Source organism: Chlorocebus sabaeus, chromosome X, assembly GCF_047675955.1.
Source record: "Chlorocebus sabaeus isolate Y175 chromosome X, mChlSab1.0.hap1, whole genome shotgun sequence".
Classification (NCBI taxonomy): Eukaryota; Metazoa; Chordata; class Mammalia; order Primates; family Cercopithecidae; genus Chlorocebus; species Chlorocebus sabaeus.
The window spans coordinates 107777918-107798005 of NC_132933.1; the positions used below are offsets into that span (position 1 = coordinate 107777918).

General features: G+C 37.3%; 1 protein-coding gene across 17 annotated transcripts in view; it reads right to left on the minus strand.

The window, feature by feature from the left end:
- The window catches only part of KDM6A (lysine demethylase 6A), a 234358-nt gene that overhangs the window by 80558 nt on the left and 133712 nt on the right, over nt 1-20088 (minus strand). For all 17 annotated transcript variants that reach the window (XM_007991467.3, XM_007991469.3, XM_007991468.3 and 14 more), the window contains exons 5-6: nt 18113-18171; nt 8950-9070 (exon numbers count right to left, since the gene is read on the minus strand). In XM_007991467.3, the coding sequence (XP_007989658.1) occupies nt 8950-9070; nt 18113-18171 (180 nt within the window). The remainder of the gene's footprint in view (nt 1-8949; nt 9071-18112; nt 18172-20088) is intronic.

Here is a 20088-nt window from a genome sequence, read left to right on the forward strand (position 1 = left end):
CATAGTAAAGTGGTCTGAGCCCGTAAACGGGGAATCTCTTCCCACATCAAGTCAGTTAATAAATCTCTTTAAGATCTCTAGGATACATTCATTACCTTGCCCCCATCCATCCTAAGAGCAACCATTTATCATACAGCTCTTGCTCATCTTTCTTCCTGCAGCTGTATCCTACCTAGTCTTCCAACTCTTCATTTCTATCATACTTTATAAAAGTATAGGTATGCAACTGACTAGAAATTTTTAAAAACTGGTCCTAGTTTGCATCTAATCTATGTACACAAAATGATCAGAATATAAGTCAACTTAATTTCCAAGGTATTTCTATCCAGTAAGCAATTTGTATTCATATTAGAGTGAGACTGATATGTACACAAATTACTAATACAAGGTGAACATGATACATAGTTTATAAAGGGGGATATTGCAAAAATTTGCACTGTAGAATATCCTCTTAAAACACAACCTTTTTTTTTTTTTTTTTTGAGACAATCTCACTCTGTCGCCCAGGCTGGAGTGCAGTGGCGCAATCTCGACTCACTGTAACCTCGACCTCCCCAGTTCAAGTGTCTCGTGTCTCCGCCTCCAGAGTAGCTGGGATTACTGACACACGTCAGCACGCTCGGCTAAATTTTATATGCATGTATGTATTTACTTATTAGATGGAGTTTCACTCTTGTTGCCCAGGCTGAGGGCAATGGCTCGATCTCGGCTCACTTTAACCTCCGCCTCCCAAGTCAAGTGATTTCTCCTGCCTCAGCCTCCCAAGTAGCTGGGATTACAGACACCCGCCACCATGCTGGCTAATTTTTTATATTTTTAGTAGAGATGGGGTTTCATCATGTTGGCCAAGCAAGTCTCAAACTGCTGAACTCAGGCGATCCACCCGCCCTGGCCTCCCAAAGTGCTGGGATTACAGGCGTGAGCCACTGCGCCCAAACAACCTTTTTTTAAATGTGACAATATAGTGACTGCTACACAAAGCTGCCTTTGAAGACCAAATATCTGTAATGCCCTTAAGTTGTTATAAGATAGCACCAGAAATCGCTTTTTAATTAGAAATGACTTCTGTAGTTAAAAATATACTAGAAGAGAGAAAATTGTAACACAGGGAACCTGGAATCACCTTAACTCCTCAGTTTCAAAGAGAAAGAATGGTGCTACGGCACATATATGAGCAGTCATGTACTTTTCAAACAAGTATTTTGCAGGTATTGAAGTATTTCGGCTGCTTTTACTAATTCACACTTGAAAGCATGCTATAGAACTCAGGGCAGAAATAATATCAAACAGAAAAACAAAATTGGGCAGGCAGAGAGAAATAGAGAAAGCATTATTAAGTGGCCAGAAAAATAAATTAGGAGGTTGCCTCATATCAGAAACTATTATGTAGGAAATTGGTAAAGTACAAGCTGATGAGTAGTAGAAAGAAAAGAACAGGGAAAGGATGAATTTTTTGTACAAGTGAGAAAAAATAGAAAACAAAATAAACAGCAATGACCATCCTCTGCCAAAAGGAACAGTGATGTTACACTCAGGTCAAACTGAGTTGTACTGTCAATGACTGAAAGGAAAAGGAAGATTTAAATCAAAGAAAATAAACTGGCTTGCAGTTTCCTCAATCATAATCCAATCTACTGCTAACCATAAAAGCCAAGCAAAATCTGACTATATGAATTTTATGTATAAAGAACCAACAGTTATACCGAAGGAAGAAATACACAGTGTAACTAATACTAAAAAAGAATGTTCTTCTTTTCTTAAGACAACCAGAATAGTATGCTAATATTTTTTGGTATCTGCCTGGTGGTTTATCCAAAAACAGTATGTATTAAGAATTGCTTCAGTGAAGCATTTTAAATGTTAAATATGGTAGCAACGAAAAATGATATTAATTTGTGGATTTGGCCCTAAACTTAGTGATGTTGCTGTTGCTGTTACTCCAGTAAGAAAACCATTAAATAAAAAGTACAGGCCAGGCGTGGTGGCTCACGCCTGTAATCCCAACACTTTGGGGGGGGGGGGGGGGGGGGGGGGAATCAGCACTTTGGGAGGCCAAGGCAGGCGGATCACCTGAGATCAGGAGTTCAAGACCAGCCTGACCAATACGATGAAACCCCGTCTCTACTAAAAATACAAAAATCAGCCGGCTGTGGTGGCATGCTCCTGTAATCCCAGCTACTCAGGAGGCTGAGAGAGGAGAATCGCTTGAACCCGGGAGGCAGAAGTTGCACTGAGCTGAGATCATACCATTGCACTCCAGCCTGGGCAACAAGAGTGAACTCTGTCTCAAAAAAAAAAAGTACCAAAAAATAATGATTAGGCCTCACCATTTTTATATCCCAACCAATTCCTATGAAATCTATGAAGATTCTACAAATGCAGCTTCCATGATAAGCCAACACTATGCAGATCCTTTCTTGAAGAATTTCTTTCCCTTCCTGGTCCCATGTTCTAAGCCAAATTTCAGGATAAACACCAAATCTTACAGTTTTATAACTACCACCAATTATTCCAAGCTGTTGGGGGTGGGGAGAGGATAGGACTTTCCTAATCCCCTAAGAAAACTGAGTCATATGAGTGAGATGCCTTCCTCCATTCTTTCTCTCAAATCAAACCACTCAAGATTAAAATTTTCAAAATGCCACTTGAAAGAGGTGAGAGCTATTGAGCATCATAAAGGAAATAGGGCAGAGCAAGTACGGAGAAATAATAGCAACTTTCTTTTTTCTTTAAGAGATGGTGCAGGTGTGTGTGTGTGTGTTTCACACTATGTTGCGCGCGTGTGTGTGTGTGTGTGTGTGTGTATGTATGTCTCACTATGTTGCCCATAGACTACAGGCGCACCACGCCCAGCTAAATTTTTTTTTTTTTTTTTTTTTTCAGTAGAGACAAGGTTTCTCCATATTGGCCAGGCTGTTCACCAACTCCTGACCTCAGGTGACCCACCCACCTCGGCCTCTCAAAGTGCTGGGATTACAGACGTGAGCCACTGTGCCCGGCCTACAATATTTTAATTATATAAAACAAATGATCTGTGCATTCTACATGAATAAAATAATAAAAGACAGGAGGCATTTCAGATTTCAAAAGTGGTTTCTAAAAGGAGGTACATATAGATGATCATGTCTTCATGTATTCCTTCTGCCTAAATATCTTGGCATCAAAAAAATTACAATAAAATTCCTGAGTTTATACAGGGTAGAAGATCAAATGAGACACCTGGAAATGAAGTAGTTCCTAAAGAAGAGTATGGTACAAAGACAGTGGAACTGCTACTTCACTCAGAAGTTTCATGTCGAGTATAATAAGATGGGAAACATACTGAATGAATTGGTGAACTGAGCCATCTGGAAAAAACTGCAGTGTCTATATAGAAAAAAATTCTGTTAAGTGATGATGAATCAAACCAGCTTTTTTTCTTTTCTTCAAATTTTTCAGCCTGTTCTATAAGTAGGCATTTTCTCATTTTATAGCCTCTTCCATTTTATTTATCTACTCATTTAACAAACACCAACACCCGGTAAAATGGCAAGCTAACACACAAGTCTCATTTGAGTTCAACCCATTTCCTTTGAAACATTTACTGTTTTCATAATTCTCATCTTCCCATCCCTTTCACATTAACTCCTTCAATCAGCACTTATCATACCCAAATACCAAATTATAAAAGGGGACTTATATTGGTATCTCAGCCAATGATCTACAGGTTTCCATAAAAAAGGCACCCTCTTTAGTTGCCTACCTTCAAAATCCCAAAAAAGTTCTAAGTTGACATATTTTAGGAATATTTAAATATGTAAACATTAGGGAACTTTCCTATATAAGCTTCATTAAATAGATGTATTTAATGAAATGTATTTAATGACTGAAGAATAAGGGTGTCATTGTATCTTACTCTTCACATGAAGGAAATAATTTTAATAGTCTGCCAGGATGTGAAAATTAGGGGCATTATATAATTAGGGGCATTATATATAACTATTTGTCAACAGTAATATCCTTTTGTTGAAGTTATGGTAGCACACTGCTTCAAATATATACTGAAAATAAGTAACTGTCAATAATATCATTAAAGAATAATGAAATAAAAATCCTGAATTAGGCTGGGCATGGTGGCTTGCACCTGTAATCCCAGCACTTTGGGAGGCTGAGGCAGGCGGATTACCTGAGGTCAGAGGTTCGAGACCAGCCTGACCAATACGGTGAAATCCCGTCTCTATTAAAAATACAAAAATTAGTTGGGCATGGTGGTGCATGCCAGTAGTCCCAGCTACTCGGGAGGCTGAGACTGAAGAATTGCTTGAATCTGGGAGACGGAGGTTGCAGTGAGCCAAGATCACACCACAGTACTCCAGCCTGGGCAATAGAGTGAGACTCTGTCTCAAAAACAAAACAAAAACAAAAACAAAAACAAAACAAACCCTGAATTAACTGTATGGCGTTAACTAGGCAACCAAACCCAGCTTGGGGGGATATTAGCTGAAGCAGAGAAGAAAAACAACAAAATACCTGTCACCCTGAAATGGACCTCTGGTTTAGATAATATTAAACTAGTTCACAAATTAAGAATTGGTACCTCTACTGCTCACTAAACACATAAAATCTTTATTGGTCAATTTAACGTAAAAATAACGCCATATGAGTATAAAGTTTGCTGAGCATTAGCTTCGTATTTCTGAGGATGGGCAGAGGGACAAAAATACAAGGATTAAGTTCTAAGACAGGAAAATTTATTTCTCCAACAGTATCTCTGCTGGCCCCAAATTATGGTTGTTTTACATGATAGATAACTGAGACTAAAGAAGGGCTGAAACAATTCATTTGTAAGATATAAATTCTAGAAGATAACATCAGAAAAACTCTTCTAGACATTTGGCAGAGTTCATGACCAAGAATCCAAAAGCAAATGCAACAAAAACAAAGGTAAGTAGATGGGACCTAATTAAACTAAAGAGCTTCTGCACGAAAAAGAAATAATCAGCAGAGTAATCAGATAACCAATAGAGTGGGAGAAAATGTTCGCAAACTAGGCATCCGACAAAGGACTAATATCCAGAATCTACAAGGAACTCAAATCAGAAAGAAAAAAAAAAAAACAAATCATCCCATCAAAAAAGTGGGCAAAGGACATGAATTGAGAATTCTCAAAAGAAGATATACAAATGGCCAACAAACATAGGAAAAAATGCTCAACAGCCCTAATGATCAGGGAAATGCAAATCAAAACCACAATGCGGTACCACCTTACTCCTGCAAGAATGGCCATGATTTAAAAATCAAAAAATAACAGATGTTGGCATGGATGTGGTGAAAAGGGAACACTTTTACACTGCTGGTGGGAATGTAAACTAGTACAACCACTATGAAAAACAGTGTGGCGGTTCCTTAAAGAACTAAAAGCAGAACTACCATTTGACCCAGAAATCCCACTACTGGATATCTATCCAGAGGAAAAGAAGTCATTATATAAAGAAGACACTTGCACACACGTTTATAGCAGCACAATTTGCAACTGCAAAAATATGGAACCAGCCTAAATGCCCATAAACCACTGAGTGGATAAAGAAAATGTGGTATATACACCATGGAATACTACTCAGCCAAAAAGGAAGGAAATAATGGCATTCGCAGCAATCTGGGTGAAGTTGGAGACCATTATTCTAAGTGAAGTAACTCAGGAATGGAAAACCAAACATCACATGTTCTCACTTAGAAGTGGGAGCTAAACTATGACAATGCAAAGGCGTGGAATGAGATAATGGACTTTGGGGGCTCAGGGGGAAGAGGGGCAAGAGGGTGAGGGATAAAAGACTGCACATTGGGTACAGTACACACTGCTCAGGTGATGGGTGCACCAAAGTCACAGAAATCACCACTAAAGAACTTTACCATGCAACCAAACACCACCTGTTCCCCCAAAACTAGTGATATGAAAATAAAAACAAATATACACATATATTCATCTTTATATCAATCATGTGGGTGGCTATAATTATTCTAGTTCTTCAAACACAGAGAAAATCAAGAGTCAGAAATTTACCCAAGGTCACAAAGATATGTGGCAGGGTCAAAGTTTTGAAAACCAAGTTTGTTTGCTCTGAGAGCTGTTTACACGACACCAACACAGAATTTCAGAGACACATTTTGTGAGAAAGTTATCACCAGTGACAGAAACAAAACAGGAGGCCCTACAATTTATTTCATGTGTGGGTGAAAAAAAAGGAATCTATTATGAAAATACGCTGTATTTAAATAGTTTACCATTCAAAAAGTATTATACATACTTGGGCGGAGGGAAAGGAAATGGGGGTAGAGAAGATCTGATCTGTAACGGACAGATTGTTCACACCACTCCCCATACCAAAATATCCTTTTTACCCAACCTATCCCTCCATTGGATAACAACTACTTACAGATTTGAACAGTGCTCAAAGACTAGGCATAACTGGTCTAAGAGCAACCACATCTCCTTTGATAAGAAATCAATTAGGAATGGCCATGTGGCCTATTTCTGGGCAATAAGATGCAAGGTGAAGTATTTTTTAAGAGATCAATAGGCAACCAGGATCTTTCTCCTACATGAAATGATCATCATCGTTTACTATGCACTTACATGCCAGCATTACACTAAGCACCTAAGCCACTGCTCTATAACATCTTTTTATATGAGATATGAAAACGAATGCATTTCACTTTGATTGTACCTGGCAACCATCTTATATCAAAGAGAGCAGCCAGCCTTTAGAAAAAGCCAATACAAAACTGAGAAGAAAATGAATCCTTGATGAAACCTTGTATCAGTTGAATCAACCAATCCTGAAGGCTAGATTTCACATACGAGCATATTTTTAATTATTTTAACAAATTTGAGTTGGAGTTCCTGAGGTTACAGCCTAAAAAGCATCTATACCAACACACTGTGCTAGAAAACAGCTTAATGTTGTGAAAAAGTCATCAGAGGTTCCACATTTATCCAGATGAAGGTGAAGTATTAGAAAAATGGAAAACCACCTAAAGGGGGATATCATTCCTTCTATTCCTACCTTCACTTATTCTGAATGCTAAGCACTTTAGTAATAAACTAAAATACCTCTTCCTCTTTGACTAAAAATGTTCATGCCCAAATTCTTCTTAAAATAGATAAGGAATACTAGAGAGAGGGCTGAAAAAGTCAACGTCAGGATGAGATAAAAATCAAACGAAACCTTCACACTCTAGGGATGAGAAATATCATGGACTCGTTAAAGGTAAAAGTCCCCCCAAAAGAAGGCTGCCCTCACTTAAGGCAATTTTGCTAAAAACACCATGACTTGACTTTTTAGACTTTCTACCTAGACAAATAAAAGTGGTATGCAGGAATGTTCCCACCAAGCATAAGTAGAACACTTTCAATCAGCCGTGAAACACTGTTTCCCTTGATTAAAGGAGATTTTAAATATCGCCACCTTCATTTAAATGGAATTTTGCATCTTTAGAATTACTTAAGGTATCACTGTACTGATACATGGATAGTCACATTCCATAATTTGGGACACATCTGATTGCTTTCCCCTTCAAATGTATTTCCTCCTAAGCAACATTTACCAAACTGCTACTAAAAACACTTCTGCAACATAATAAGCATGTTGTAACAATATTGTGAAATACTTAAATGTTTATTCTGTACTATAATAGACATTTTAAGAGTCTTTGATAGCTAATAGAAACTGCAAAAAAAAAAAGTGAGACAGCTTTATAAACTTATTTTCCAGTTCATATCCACTGACGTCCGACAGTATGGTGTCAAAAATGCTACTACTCTAAGCTTGAGGAAAAGTGGTAACTTCCAGGCATCCCTCTTTCTCCACACTACTTGCATTTACCCTGGAACCTATTCCTAGACTGCACTTACCTTCAACCACTGTGTGATCTAAATTCTTCGCAATCTACTGTTTTTAGTGTTTTTGGTTGTATCTCCCTCTCTCTTTCACATCACCAAGCATTGTCTTTTAACTCATGTAAGGTAGAAACAGTACTTGAATAGTTTTCTACTTTAAAAATCTAGAACAATTAGACACTCTTGAGTACAGTTTTTTTAATTTTTAACCTTCAGTAGTTCCTTATTAGTGAGCTCAAATTACAATCTACTTGAATGTCATTCTTTATCTCCCCAACCACCCCTCCATTAGAATCAAGATAGTCTGCAATGGAGATTCAGAATACAACAACCATTATAAACAATAATCATAAATTCACAAAAACTTAAACTTTTTCCTAGAACTGCTACTCCTTTCAAAACATAATTCCTCTGTTGGGCAGGAAAGCACTATTTTCAGAAAAAGCCCAGCAACACCTAAATTGATGGTTCAGATAGCACAAAAAACTCAATGAAAAATGAAAAACTGGAGAAATATCAAATTTCCATGGATAGGAAGTTAATCAACAACATATCATCTTTTCCCAACAATGTTTATGCTCACAAACCAACAGTCCAAACGCCTTACAGAGAACATTCGTTTTTCTAATTTAAATACAAGATGTGCTTCTGCTGGTAGAAGTACTGAGACCCATGGAAACAGACAGTCAATGATTGGGTCACAGATAAACATCCATTCAGAACCATTCAGCTGGTTCTGAACTCTACGGTGGCAAATCATTTCTAGAGGAGTTATTTACATATCCAAACAGATTGAAACCTTCACCCTTTCCTGATGACAGATCTTAGTTAAAACTATTTTTTTAAAAGTATAATTGCATAATGTTACCATGGAAGTCTTAGCATAACTACTTTGTACCTTGAAACTTTACTTCACAGTTGATAAACAGTTCTGTCACCTGAATTTTCAAATTTTCTTTTAAAGTGCCAATATAAATTCCAACATTTCTCAATGCTCTGATATTTAAGAACAACAAAAACAAAAAAACCCCACAAAATTAAACATTGTATCTTGAAAAAACCCAACAACCTACCTTTAAACTAGACTCATAGTCTGTGTTCACTTTGAACATAAGCCCAAGTCGTAAATGAATTTCCTTGGCTCGACAAAAGCTGGGATCAACATAAAGCACCTCCTGAAATGCTTTAATTGCCCTGAAAGAATATAGACATAAGATATCTTAACTTTTTAACACGTGCATGAATTCTTGCTTGGTAGTACATTGAAACTTCTGTTTTATGCAATATTGTTTTAAAGGACGTCGGTTTTATAAAAATGATGTTAATAAATACTAAAAAAAGTAAAATTGAAAAGGGGCATATGGACCTTTCATATAATTAAATGTATATAATCTAATTTGATATAAAGGGGAAGGAAGATCAGTTGAATTTACTCTAAATTATTCAAACAGACAGTATTTCATGGTTTAATCAAATTATCAGTATAAATAACTGATTTCATTGTTTCTGAAATTTCCTAGGGGAAAACAGGGTGGGGCAGACAGGAAAGTTTTTAAGGATATGGATTAATCTTGTTTCTAGTCTACTCTGTAAAAATAAGTCTTCTTTCTAAAATTTCACATTTTTGTCTTCCATATTTAGGCATACAAACCACCTGTACCTTATCTTTTATACTATGTGAGGTTAAGAGACAGTCTTCATATTTTCCAAACTGATATCCAATAGTACCTGCACCATTTGTAGAAATGACCATCCTTACTCCAAAACTCTATGTTGCTACTTTGTCCCAAATCAAATATCCATATTTGTGTAGGTCTACTTCTCTATTCCATTCCACTTTTCTTCATCTATCAGTTTCATCTTTGCCCCAAATTCACAGTGTATCTTTTATAAAAGGTTTTGATTACTAATAGAACAAGTTCAGGGATTGGGGAAAGAAACACTTTTCGTTGAATACATTTTTATATTGTTTAATTTGACCATGTGAATGTATTACCGACTCAAAAATAAATATTAAAATAATGACAAAGAAAAATGTCTACTTTGAATTTTGAACATTATATCAGATATAACAGTATATTCAGTATCATTTTAGGTTCTTCTACATGATTTAAAGCTTCTTCCAAGCACAAGCTAATATATTCTTTGCAAAACTTTTAATCAATTATCTCTAGCCCTACAGACCTTAAAGTGGCTATTTAGAATCTTAGATGCTTTCAAAACAAAAACAATCTTTTGTATAAAATAGATCAAAACATCATAGCCACAAAATAGAGCAAAATAATACTTCATGTCTTTAGTAACTTTACTTTGATGGATTCATACATTATTTACTTCCCAAAAAATATGTGAACGGTTATGTACATGTTTACTATAAAATTAAGAGTCCTAAAAGGTAGTGTTTATTGCAGATGGCAGTGAGGGGTGGAACACGGGTCTGGCATCAGACACCTTTACCCTGATTATGACAGTACTTAACTTTCTTCTGAAGGGGAGCTGGGTATCCATCTGTTAAGTGGATTTTTTTTTAAGTAGGTGGGGTATGTGTGTGTTTTATTATCTGATGTATATAGGCTTTGAGGCAGGAGAGGCAAATTAAAGGACTGACAGGCAAAAACTGGTAAATCACCATTCTCATTTAAAGGCAGCTTCCTACTTATCGCAATCAATGTACACTTAGGGGTTGGGGCAAGTCACATGTTTGGAAAAGGCATCAAAAGGGTTAGGACGAGAACAACTGCAGCAATAAATGGTGCCAATTAAAACATATGGTGTGACCGGGAAAGGGTATACAAAGGCTTTTAGAAGCTTCTGGGGTGACAGCAGTGTTTTATTTCTTGACCCAGGTGGTGATTACATGAATGTTTATTTTATAACAACATGTTAAGATATACACTGATGATTTATGCATTTTTCCATAGGTATGTTATATTTTATAATAATAAAATTATGTATAATGCTTCTTAACCTTACCTTATGATATGACCAGAAAACTCTCTAATGGAATGGGTCAGACTAAACAATGTCCACATATGCCAATAAAAAACCCAGGCAGGCCTGAGTCAAAGATATGAAAGAAAAAGAATGAAAGTGGAAAAGAAGAAAGAAATAATAAAGAATTCAGGAAAGGAAAAAGGTATAACAAAGGGTATATGAGCAAGAGAAGGAGAAGGAACACAGTACAAAAACAGCCCCTCAGGTGCAATATTTCCTACTCTCAGTTTCTATTTCTAGCCTTTTCCCTAAACATAGTATTTGTGGATGTGTCTTACTCCATGGGTGCCTTTAGCACAGACATCTTTTCCATTTAGTTCACAATGTCACACAGGTGCAAAGAAATATGAGTTTAACATGTTCTCTATGTCTGTTAACAAACTGGGGTTAAAAAAACACACATACTATTAATCTATAAGCAAAAACACATGTTCCAAATAACAGTCGTCTGGGTCTACGTTTACTCTTTAGGGACTATTAAGTGCCCAGGACAAGGTGCAACCTATAAATATAAAATCAAAGTTCTCCTCGTTGACCTTTCAAAGTTTATCTCTAATCGAAAACCTTATAGACCCAATCTTCTGCTTCTGTATCTCATTACTAGATTACTGAAATAGTCTCCTTAAGGACTTTCCTTGCTCTGCTCTGGCTTGTACATATTCCCTCAAACATGTGGCTCCTGTGATTGCCTAACAATTATGATACTATAAATAAAATCTCCATGTTGCACTCAAGATGTGTGAGCAGTACCTATTCAACTCCATTTCCTCTTATGCCCTATTATTGCTCCTCCTAAGATATGAACTGGCTTATCTCAGGAATTCTTAAATACTGGTTCTCTTGACTTCACTGCTTTTCCTTACTAATTCTCCTGATCTATAATATTTTGATTCTTCTGCTCCCCTCTAAACCCACTATTATTGTCAAGACACACTACCCAAACTGGCCAACGATTTTTGCTTAGGGTAAAGCAGCAGTTAGGTCCACTTTACAATCAAATCATTTCATTCACTACCTATCAGTGTGCTGTCTCCAGTTTTTCCAAGTGTATTCCTTGAGGCCTGTATTTCTCTTCTATGTTTAATATCCTAAAATAATACAGCAAAGGGTTCAAATGTAATAGATGTTTACTTGTACCATCACATTTACAGTTAATTGATGGGACTTCTTTACTGATCAGTTCTTCTAATACAAAACACATTATTCGAACATGTAAATTCATTTCCTTTTCTACACTTTTTCTTAAAATCTGAAAAATACAGTTTTATATCATCAAAATAATTTCTATAGATTTTCAGTTTCAAGGTTTTTATCATTTAATGTTTGCCACTGTCAACCATTTTAAAAAGAAAATGATACAAAGCTAAAACCTCAATAACACTACTTACAAAAAACATACACATGTGCTGAATATATTTCACAATGGTCATTTTTAATAAGATTTCTACAAAGTCATTTTTTAAAGCCTCCTCTAAAACTACAGTAAAAATAATAGTCTTAATATTCTTAGCACAGTTTCAGTACATTTGGAAAGACACATAATAAAACTTGAAGTTGGCTGGGCGTGGTGGCTCACACCCGTAATCCCAGCACTTTGGGAAGCAGAGGTGGGTGGATCGCGAGGTCAAGAAATCGAGACCATCCTGGCCAACGTGGTAAAACCCCATCTCTACTAAAACTACAAAAATTAGCTGGGCGTGGTGGTGCGTGCCTGTAGTCCCAGCTACTCGGGAGGTTGAGGCAGAAGAATAGCTTGAACCCAGGAGGCAGAGGTTGCAGTGAGCTGACTGCACCACTGAACTCCAGCCTGGCGATAGAGACTCCGTCTCAAATAAATTAAAAAATTAATTAATTAATTAAAACTTTAAGTTCTCTGAGGCTAATAAGCTGAACCGGAGATTTCTCACAGAGATGTATGAAGGGATAAATCAACTAATTCCACAAATTTTCATACTAACAAAAGAATATTTTAGCTCTAATTTAGTTATAACACATACATACACAACACAGATATACATATGTATTAGGAAATTTAGAAGTTGTCTCTAAATAATTAGAAACATTTGATGAAGCAAGAGACAGGTAAGATTTTAAAAGATGGAGATGGAAGAAGGCAAAAGTCACACAGGTAAAAAAAAAAATGCTTCAGATGTTTTCAGGGAAACGTTAATACAGTGTGACTGGCACAAAAAATATATTAATATTTAGGGGAGCAGTAGGCTAGAAGGATTATTTGAGGTTCAATCAGAAATGACCTTAAATGTGAGGCTAAATTAGAAATATCATACCCTGGATTATTCGCACTGACAGTTGCTAATATATCATCTGTCCTGGTTCTTTTCCCCTCTCTAGCCCCTCTTCATCACTTCAGGAGTGGAATTATTTGCTTTCCCCTACCCTATTGCAAGATTTATGTTTTTATCCACAATTTCCCAGAAGCCTAATTAATCAAAGCCCTTCCAAAATTTATCTGGCAATCTAAGTATCACTGTTTAAGTGTAATTTTATCAGAACTGCCTTAAATCTGCTACTTATTTTCCAAAATGAAAGTATATATAATAAACTCAAAACATGTTAACATCAACTGCTTAATTTCAATGGAAATATAACAGCATGTTTGTATCATGACAGCTCAAAAATACAATTAGATGTTTGCCAGGCTCCATGCTAGACAAGCCTCAGAATCAATGGTATCACCATGCATTAGGTCTATGCTGCATTATTCTTTCGTTCTATCAAAAAGCTGTAAGAACATCATTAAAACCACTATTCTTTTTCTTTACTGAACCCAAAGCAGTGACTATACAGGAGAGCAGAAATTCCTACACCCCTAAGAACACTTGTGACTAGTACAGTGCTATGAAAATAAATCCTACAGAAACTTTACACCAGGCTCCGTGGCTCACACCTATAATCTCAGCACTTTGGGAGGCCAAGGCAGGAGGATTGCTTGAGCCCAGGGGTTCGAGACCAGTCTGGGCAACACAGTGAGACCTCGTCTCTACAAAAAATACAAAAAAATTAGCCAGGCATAGTGGCTCAAGCCTGTAGTCCAAGCTACTCAGGAGGCTGAGGCAGAAGGATCACTAGAGCCCCGGGAGGTTGAGACTTTAGTGGGCCGTGATTGTGCCACTACACTCCAGCCTGGGTGACAGACTGAGACTCTCAGAAAAAAAAGGAAAGAAAAGAAAGAGAAAAGAAGAGAAGAGAAAGGAAAAAAGAAAACTTTAGTAATTTGTTAATATTTCTGTCTTTCTGAATTCATTTCTACCTCATTCTCCTAATCCTTTTTGATGTCAAAGTAATAATTATCACATTTCCTTATTAAGCCTGTCAATTATATTTGGGGGCTTAATTTCCAAAATCCTATGCCTCTAGCACAGTATCTCTTACATTTGCTGCCATAAGACCATTCTGATATTGATCAATAAGAAGAAGGAAAAAGGTTACAGAATAGAGACAGTTAATAAAGATTCTTAGGAAGATATATTTAGAGAGATGGCTATAAGCTATATTAGGAAGAATGGTTTCTATTGTACTGACTTTATTTTTTCTCCCAACTATCTTTTTTTAGTCTAACTTTTCCTTGCTTTGTATTTCACTTACTCTCACCCTAGGATATAGGTTTCCTTCCAAAGGCAAGAAGCTCAGTTCAAGGTATCCCCGAGCAATTAGCCACCTTAATGAATAAGAACAAGTGAACGCAGGGGCTTGCATGCATGCACATGTAAAGGAATGGCGAGACTGGTTTCTAGCACTCTGCTGCATATATTTTACACTCTGCTTCTATGTCTTCCTTTATCCTTCTCAACATCTTTTAAGTTTGGTCCCAGATTACTGAGTAAAAGTAGCTGTTACCGTAAGTCCAGTGAGGATGGAACAGTTGCATGGTCTCCTCTAAGAAGAGGCTGCAACTGATACTGGAAAAACTGACCAAATAATTGTACTATCTAGAGGCTAACCAATAAAATCAACTCTGAAAGAAAAAATAGGTAGCATAACATGACAATAGGTTAACAATAACACTATAGTTAATAAAATTGCTCTCAATAATATTTTAAGTCACCAACTGAGACACACGTTGGTCACACACACTGTCATAAAATGCTTAACCTCCTCAAATGCCAACAGACACAATTAGCAAATATCACATTTTACTTAAACACTCTGAAACATCATAGACAGATTCTTCATACTGACAATACAAAACAAAAACCCATATTCATCCCTAGAAATATTTCTCAATAAATCCCAAAGAACCTGATATGTGACAAAAAATTCCTGATCCCAGTAATCAGTAAGTATCTACAAATAAAACACAAACATAGTTTTAACCTAAATAAGCTCCAATCAATTAAGGCTGTACTCTAAAACTATCACCAAGCACCTACTCCATACTTTCTAATTTTATAGCTGTTAAAGAAATAGCAAGTTGAAGCAAAAATGTGAAGCACAATTTGTGAAAGAACATTTGATTAACAAGAGAAAAACACAGCCAGAGTGAATTCATAAGATAGGTTGTGAGATGTATCATTTTAGGAAGCAGCTATAAGAATTGAAACTCAAGACATGAGAAAATGATGGTAACCAGGACAGGAACAACAGAGCAGGGGGCACTTATTAATATAGACATTGCATTGTCCTTGTATCATTCGGTTTCATTTCCTAGGTCAACTGAAAAATATAGAAATCATAAGTAGATAAGGAATCACAACTACAAGCTTGCTAACTTAACATGGCCATATGCTTATTAAAGCAATCAACATTTGAACTATTGACAGGTTCACCTCACTACTAATTTTATGTTCTTAACCCCAGTACATAGAGAGGCTTACAAATTGCCACAGGTATGTGAAAACTGGCTGGTATGAGGTAGAACCGAAGAGTTCCTCCCCTCAGGTTTCACCTAAAATTATTTCTAGTTGGCCATAAAGATTACATCAATGTGCTCAAGTGAACAATGACAAATACTGATTAAATAATAACCACCTATCAATCTTAAAACCAGGGGACAGAGTACAATAAAATATTTGATTGGAGAATATGGGCATAAACTTGCTTCTGCCACTCAACAGTTACGTAATACTGACTGACACACACACACACACACACACCCCTGCTTTCTCCATCTACAAAATTAAGGCAAAATTAAGGGGGAAAAACTAAATTATCTCTAAGACCACTTCTAATTCTAGAAGTTTAGAATTCTGAATTCTATAAGTAGGCTATTAAAGAAACAGAAAGATTTTAAAAGTCTTAATCTATTTTTGGTTTTAAATACAATACACTGAACATTAAGTTAGGAGACTTTATTTAGGATAGTTTAAGAGAGAATAAAATTACAAAGTTTCTTCATAAAACTCAATTATACCTTTGTAAGATTTACAAAGAAAACCAGTGATCTAAATCATTATAATACACTATATATACACAGGTATTCTCTAACAAAGCAGTGCTTCAACACATGATCAAAAGTCAACAAGACCAAAAGCTAAGAAAAAAGATACTAGGAAAAACCATCCATGTATAAAGCCTCCTCTTTAGGGAAACCATATAAAATCATTGTCAATGCATATGTAAACGTTCTGTAATAAGTATTCAGGGTGCCCAACGGATATATGACAGAGTTGTAACATTTTGCCAAACACTCAATCACCTTCCTTTGGACTCCCACAGAATTCACCTGGGAGCTTAAAATTCTGGAGCACAGAAGGGACTCTGAAAAGGTCAGATACGCTAACAATAAAAAAATGCTGCCAGGTGTGGTGGCTCACACCTGTAAATCCTAGCATTTTGGGAGGCTGAGGTGGGCAGATCACTTGAGGTCAGGAGTTCGACACCAGCCTGGCCAACATGGTAAAACTCCGTCTCTACTAAAAATACAAAAACATTAGCCAGGCATGGTGGCGGGCACCTGTAATCCCAGCTACTTGGGAGGCTGAGGCAGGAGAATCACTTGAACCCGGGAGGTAGAGGTTGCAGTGAGCCAAGATCGTGCCACTACACTCCAGTGACAGAGCAAGACTCTGACCCTCCCCTTACCCCCCCCCAAAAAAAAAAAAAAAAAAACTACATTGGGTTTACATTTCATAAAATGTGCTGTGTCTCATTTGATCATCAAAACTCTATAGGAAAGGCATGTGACTGCTATGTAGTTTTGTTTTTTAAACAAATGAGGAGGCCGGGCATGGTGGCTCATGCCTGTAAATCTCAGCACTTTGGGAGGCGGAGGTGGGAGCATGCCCTGAGGCCAGGAGTTCAAGATCAGACTGGGCAACATAGGCGGCGGCCCTATCTCTACAAATAAAAACAAATTCGCTGGGCATGGTGGCATGTGCCTGTGGTCCCAGCTACTTGGGAGGCTAAGGTAGAAGGACTGCTTGAACACAGTAGACTGAGACTGCAGTGAGCAGCAATCACACCACTGTACTCCAGCCTGGGCAATAGAGTGAGACCCTGTCTCAAAAAATAAATAAAATAAAATAAAATAAAAATAAATAATGAGGAAACAGACCTAGAGAAGTTATTTAACTCAAGATCAAACTAAGTGGCAATGCTGTGACCACAATACCAATCTTTCAGCTAAAACTATATATATATATATATATATTTTTCTTCCCCCCCATTAGCGCATACTATTGTCTGGTAAACAGAAAAACAACAATGGGGCAAAGGCCATAATATAACAGGGTACTACACTTTACAGTTTAGAAAATCTTACATATTGTTACTATTATATTTAATCTCCAACTCTGAAGTGGTACTATTCTAAAAAACTAAGAGTTTATGAGTTGGTGCCTAGTTACTGGATATTGGAAAGTGCTATCTGGTATGTGGCAGGGAGAAGCGGTCAATCTTGTCTAGAAGTCTGAAAACTAGCCATCATAGACCATTTACCCACATATCTTGACTTCTGAGATCATAGTGATTTGCCAGTTCAAATAACTTGGGGAACACCAGTCCATAATGAATGACTGAGAAATTCCAAAAAGTTTTCTAATCTAAGCCTTCTTCAACAGAATCTTATGCTAGATTCTTTCAGGAAAACATACAACTCTAAAAATCTAAGGTGAGTCAATACCCTTCAAGGAACAATCTAATCATTTCAAGAGATTACTGAAAAGTGTAGGTTTAATGACAGCAAATTTTGTATTTATTACACACACACACACACAAATCAAGCACAAACAAAACAAGCCATTTACTGAAAACAACTGAATTACTGGCTTTATGTCAACTTACCACTGAAATGCATTATAATGGAAGTAGACCAAACCAAGACCATATAAAAAGGCAGCATTCTGTAAAGGAAGGGAAAAAGATTTTTAGGAAAAATACTTGTATCTAACATATATGATGTTATTACTGTAAAATATGGTATCCAAGATGTTTTAAGTCCTAAAACTCTATCATAAATTACAATATATTTACAATATATTTTTAAAATACCAAAATAACAGTGATCAGATGGTACAAATTCCAATCAACTTAGAGAGGTATTCCAGTCCTGAAATAAGAATATTTACTAGCAGAAATTCTATGGTCAAATCTAAAATTAAAAATCGATTCTTCAGGAATATGAAAATGCTCAGCTTATGTTATCCTATTCTCTCTTGCTTGTATCTACATTCTTTCTCTGGTTCTTTCTGCTTTTTGAATTGGATTTAATTTTATATTTAGTACTGCCAGGAAGGTAGCTATAATTCAAAGTAAATGCACAATATAAACCTAAAACAAATTTTAGTATTTAAGAAAAATAGTATCATGCCAATCATCACCTAGGCATGAACATCTTGTGCTTTAAATATCATTGACTCCTTTTGCAGTATGAAACAGACATGCGTCAACACTTATCCTAACTTTGACCTCTGAACTCCAAATAGGAACCGGCTATTTATATTTATATAACTCCCTGGTTTTTTTCTCTTTCTCTCTTTTTTTTTTTTTTTTTTTTTTAAAGAGACAAGGTCTCACTCTGTCACACCAACGTGATCACAGCTCACTGCAGCCTCAACCTTCTGAGCTCAAGCAATCTTCCCACCTCAGCCTCCCAAGTAGTTGGGACTAAAGGAAATGTGACACCATGCCCAGCTCCTACTCATTTTCAAAAACAGCAAATGTTTGAGTACCTAGTATATGTTTTATCAATAACCAAGCAAATCTATTTTACTAAACCTTCCCTATTAAAAAAGAAGGTAAAGCTTTCATACTGATCTGTGTGAACAAATTTCATCTTCTAAATTCTTGACTCGGATCAGGGGACCTCCCTTGGGAGATCAATCCCCTGTCCTCCTGCTCTTTGCTCCATGAGAAAGATCCACCTATATGACCTCTAGTCCTCAGACCAACCAGCCCAAGGAACATCTCACCAATTTTAAATCAGGTAAGTGGCCCCTTTTTTACTGTCTTCTCCAACCTCTCTCACTATCCCTCAACCTCTTTCTCCTTTCAGTCTTGGCGCCACCCTTCAATCTCTCCCTTCTCTTAATTTCAATTCCTTTCATTTTCTGGTAGAGACAAAGGAGACACGTTTTGTCCGTGGACCCAAAACGCCGGCGCCGGTCACGGACTGGGGAAGGCAGCCTTCCCTTGGTGTTTAATCATTGCAGGCACACCTCTCTGATTACTCATCCACGTTTCAGAGGTGTCTGACCATGCTGCAGGACGCCTGCCTTGGTCCTTCACCCTCAGCGACAAGCCCCACTTTTCTGGGGGAGGGGCAAGCACCCCGACCCCCTTCTCTCCCTGTCTCTACCCCTTCCCTGCTTTTCTGGGGGGAAGGGCAAGCACCCCGACCCCCTTCTCTCCCTGTCTCTACCCCTTCTCTGCTTTTCTGGGGGGAGAGGCAAGCACCCCGACCCCTTCTCTCCCTGTTTCTACCCCTTCTCTGCTTTTCTAGGGGAGGAGCAAGAAGCCTGACCTCTTATTTTTGCGCCCCAACCTCTTATTTTTGCGCCCCAATCCCTTATTTCCGCGCCCCGAACCCTTTCCCGCTTTTCTGGAGAGCAAGAACCCCCGAACTCCTCCTCTCCGTGTCTCTACTCTCTCTTTTCTCTGGGCTTGCCTCCTTCACTATGGGCAACCTTCCACCCTCCATTCCTCCTTCTTCTCCCTTACCCTGTGTTCTCAAGAACTTAAAACCTCTTCAACTCGCACCTGACCTAAAACCTAAATGCCTTATTTTCTTCTACAATGCCACTTAACCCCAATACAAACTC